The sequence below is a fragment of the Cyprinodon variegatus genome, unplaced genomic scaffold (genome assembly GCF_000732505.1).
Source record: "Cyprinodon variegatus isolate N-32 unplaced genomic scaffold, C_variegatus-1.0 Scaffold804, whole genome shotgun sequence".
NCBI lineage: Eukaryota > Metazoa > Chordata > Actinopteri > Cyprinodontiformes > Cyprinodontidae > Cyprinodon > Cyprinodon variegatus.
The window spans coordinates 130081-132300 of record NW_015151257.1 but is presented as its reverse complement, the minus strand read 5'-3'; the positions used below and the strand labels follow the sequence as shown (position 1 = coordinate 132300).

Below are 2220 nucleotides of genomic sequence, written 5' to 3'. Positions count from 1 at the left end.
AACCTTTAGTTTTAGGTCCATTAGAACCTTTGGTTTGGTTCCATCAGAACATGTGTTTTAGGTCCATCAGAACCTTTAGTTTTAGGTCCATTAGAACCTTTGGTTTGGTTCCATCAGAACATGTGTTTTAGGTCCATCAGAACCTTTAGTTTTAGGTCCATTAGAACCTTTGGTTTGGTTCCATCAGAACATGTGTTTTAGGTCCATCAGAACCTTTGTTTTGGTTCCATCAGAACCTTTGGTTTAGGTCCATCAGAACCTTTGTTTTGGGTCCATCAGAACCTTTAGTTTTAGGTCCATCAGAACCTTTGTTTTGGGTCCATCAGAACCTTTGTTTTGGGTCCATCAGAATCGATGTCTCCATCTTGCTGTCTGTTGCTCCCCCCTCCCATCCTCCACCTTCATCCTCCTCCTCTTCCGCAGGCCGGCGGCCGGAATCAGGAGGAATCCAGACCAGTCTTCCCAAAGCCTTTCCTCCGGGTAAACACGCTCCCTGACTCCGCCTCTCCTTCCCTCGTCTGTCCCTCCATCGTCCTGTGACTCCACCCACTTTCTGCTCACCTGCCTGACTAACAGCTTCATCTGATACCTTCTGTTTCGTCCTCTCCCGTCCGAGCAGTCGGTCCCGATAACTCGGACCTGGTGGCTGACCTGCTGAAGGAGCTGTCCAATCACAACGAGCGCTGTGAGGAGCGTAAAGGAGCCCTGGTGGAGCTGCTGAAGATCACACGCGAGGACAACGCGGCGGTGTGGGACGAGCACTTTAAGACCATCCTGCTGCTGCTGCTGGAGACGCTGTGTGATAAAGACGTAGGTTAACTGGGTTCTGGTTCCCACTCCTGTTCCCCTCACTGGTTAAACTGGGCCAGTCCTCCTTTCCAGGTCTTCTCTACCAGTAGCTCTATTGACTCAGTCCCAGAAGGTCCAGCAGTTCTGAGAGTCACCAGAGAAATGAGGACTGGATCGGGGCTTTGGGCCGGTATCCGCTGAATGTGTTCTTTGTTTCCATCTCTGAGCAGCACACCATCAGGGCTCTGGCTCTGCGAGTTCTGAAGGAGATCCTGAGGAACCAGCCGGTCCGCTTCAGGAACTACGCCGAGCTGACCATCATGAAGACCCTGGAGGCTCACAAAGACTCTCATAAAGAGGTGACCGGGTCCAGGAGGGTTCTGGTTCTGCTCCTCTAGAACTTCTTATATCAGACAATGCGAACTTTACCCAACGCCTAACGCTAATAGTACCTAACGATAAAGAACTAAATGCTAACAGTACCTAATGCTATATAATGCTAACTTTACCTAACGCTTCCTAACGCTAATAGTACCTAACAATAACAGAACTAAATGCTATATAATGCGAACTTTCCCTAACGCTACATAATACTAAAGCTACCTAATGCTAACTGCACCTGACGCTATCTAATGCTAACTGCACCTAACGCTACCTACTGCTAACTTAAGCTAACGCTACCTAATGCTAACTGCACCTAACGCTACCTATTGCTAAAATTACCTAACTCTTTCTAATGCTAACTGTACCTAATGTCACCTTTTGATAACAGTACCTAATGCGAGCGGTACCTGATGCTGCCTAATGTTAACAGTATCTAATGCTACCTAATGCTAATAGTTCCTAATGCTACCTAATGCTAACAGTACCTAATGCTAGCGGTACCCATTGCTACCCAATGCTAGCGGTGCCCAATGCTACCCAATGCTAACATTACCTAATGCTACCTAATGCTAACAGTATCTAATTCTAGCAGTACCCAATGCTACCTAATCCTAACGGGACCTAATGCTAACCAATGCTAACGGTACCCAATGCTACCAAATTTCAACAGTACCTAACGCTACCAGTACCTCTAATGCTGAAGCTACCTAATGCTAACAATACCTAATGCTAGCGGTACCCAATGCTACCTGATGCTAACAGTACCTAATGCTACCTAATGCTACCAAATTTCAACAGTGCCTAATTCTACCAGTACCTATAATGCTGGGTACCTAATGCTACCTATTGCTAATAGTTCCTAATGCTACCTAATGCTAACAGTACCTAATGCTAGCGGTACCCAATGCTACCTAATGCTAACAGTACCTAATGCTACCTAATGCTAACAGTACCTAATGCTAGCGGTACCCAATGCTACCTAATGCTAACAGTACCTAATGCTACCTAATGCTAACAGTACCTAATGCTAGCGGTACCCAATGCTAC

General features: G+C 46.5%; 1 protein-coding gene across 1 annotated transcript in view; it reads left to right on the top strand.

Moving 5' to 3' along the window:
• The window catches only part of LOC107098722 (CLIP-associating protein 1-B-like), a 55785-nt gene that overhangs the window by 48966 nt on the left and 4599 nt on the right, over nt 1-2220 (top strand). The window contains exons 30-32 of the mRNA XM_015396541.1: nt 424-480; nt 620-810; nt 1020-1172. Coding sequence (XP_015252027.1) covers nt 424-480; nt 620-810; nt 1020-1172 — 401 coding nt within the window. The remainder of the gene's footprint in view (nt 1-423; nt 481-619; nt 811-1019; nt 1173-2220) is intronic.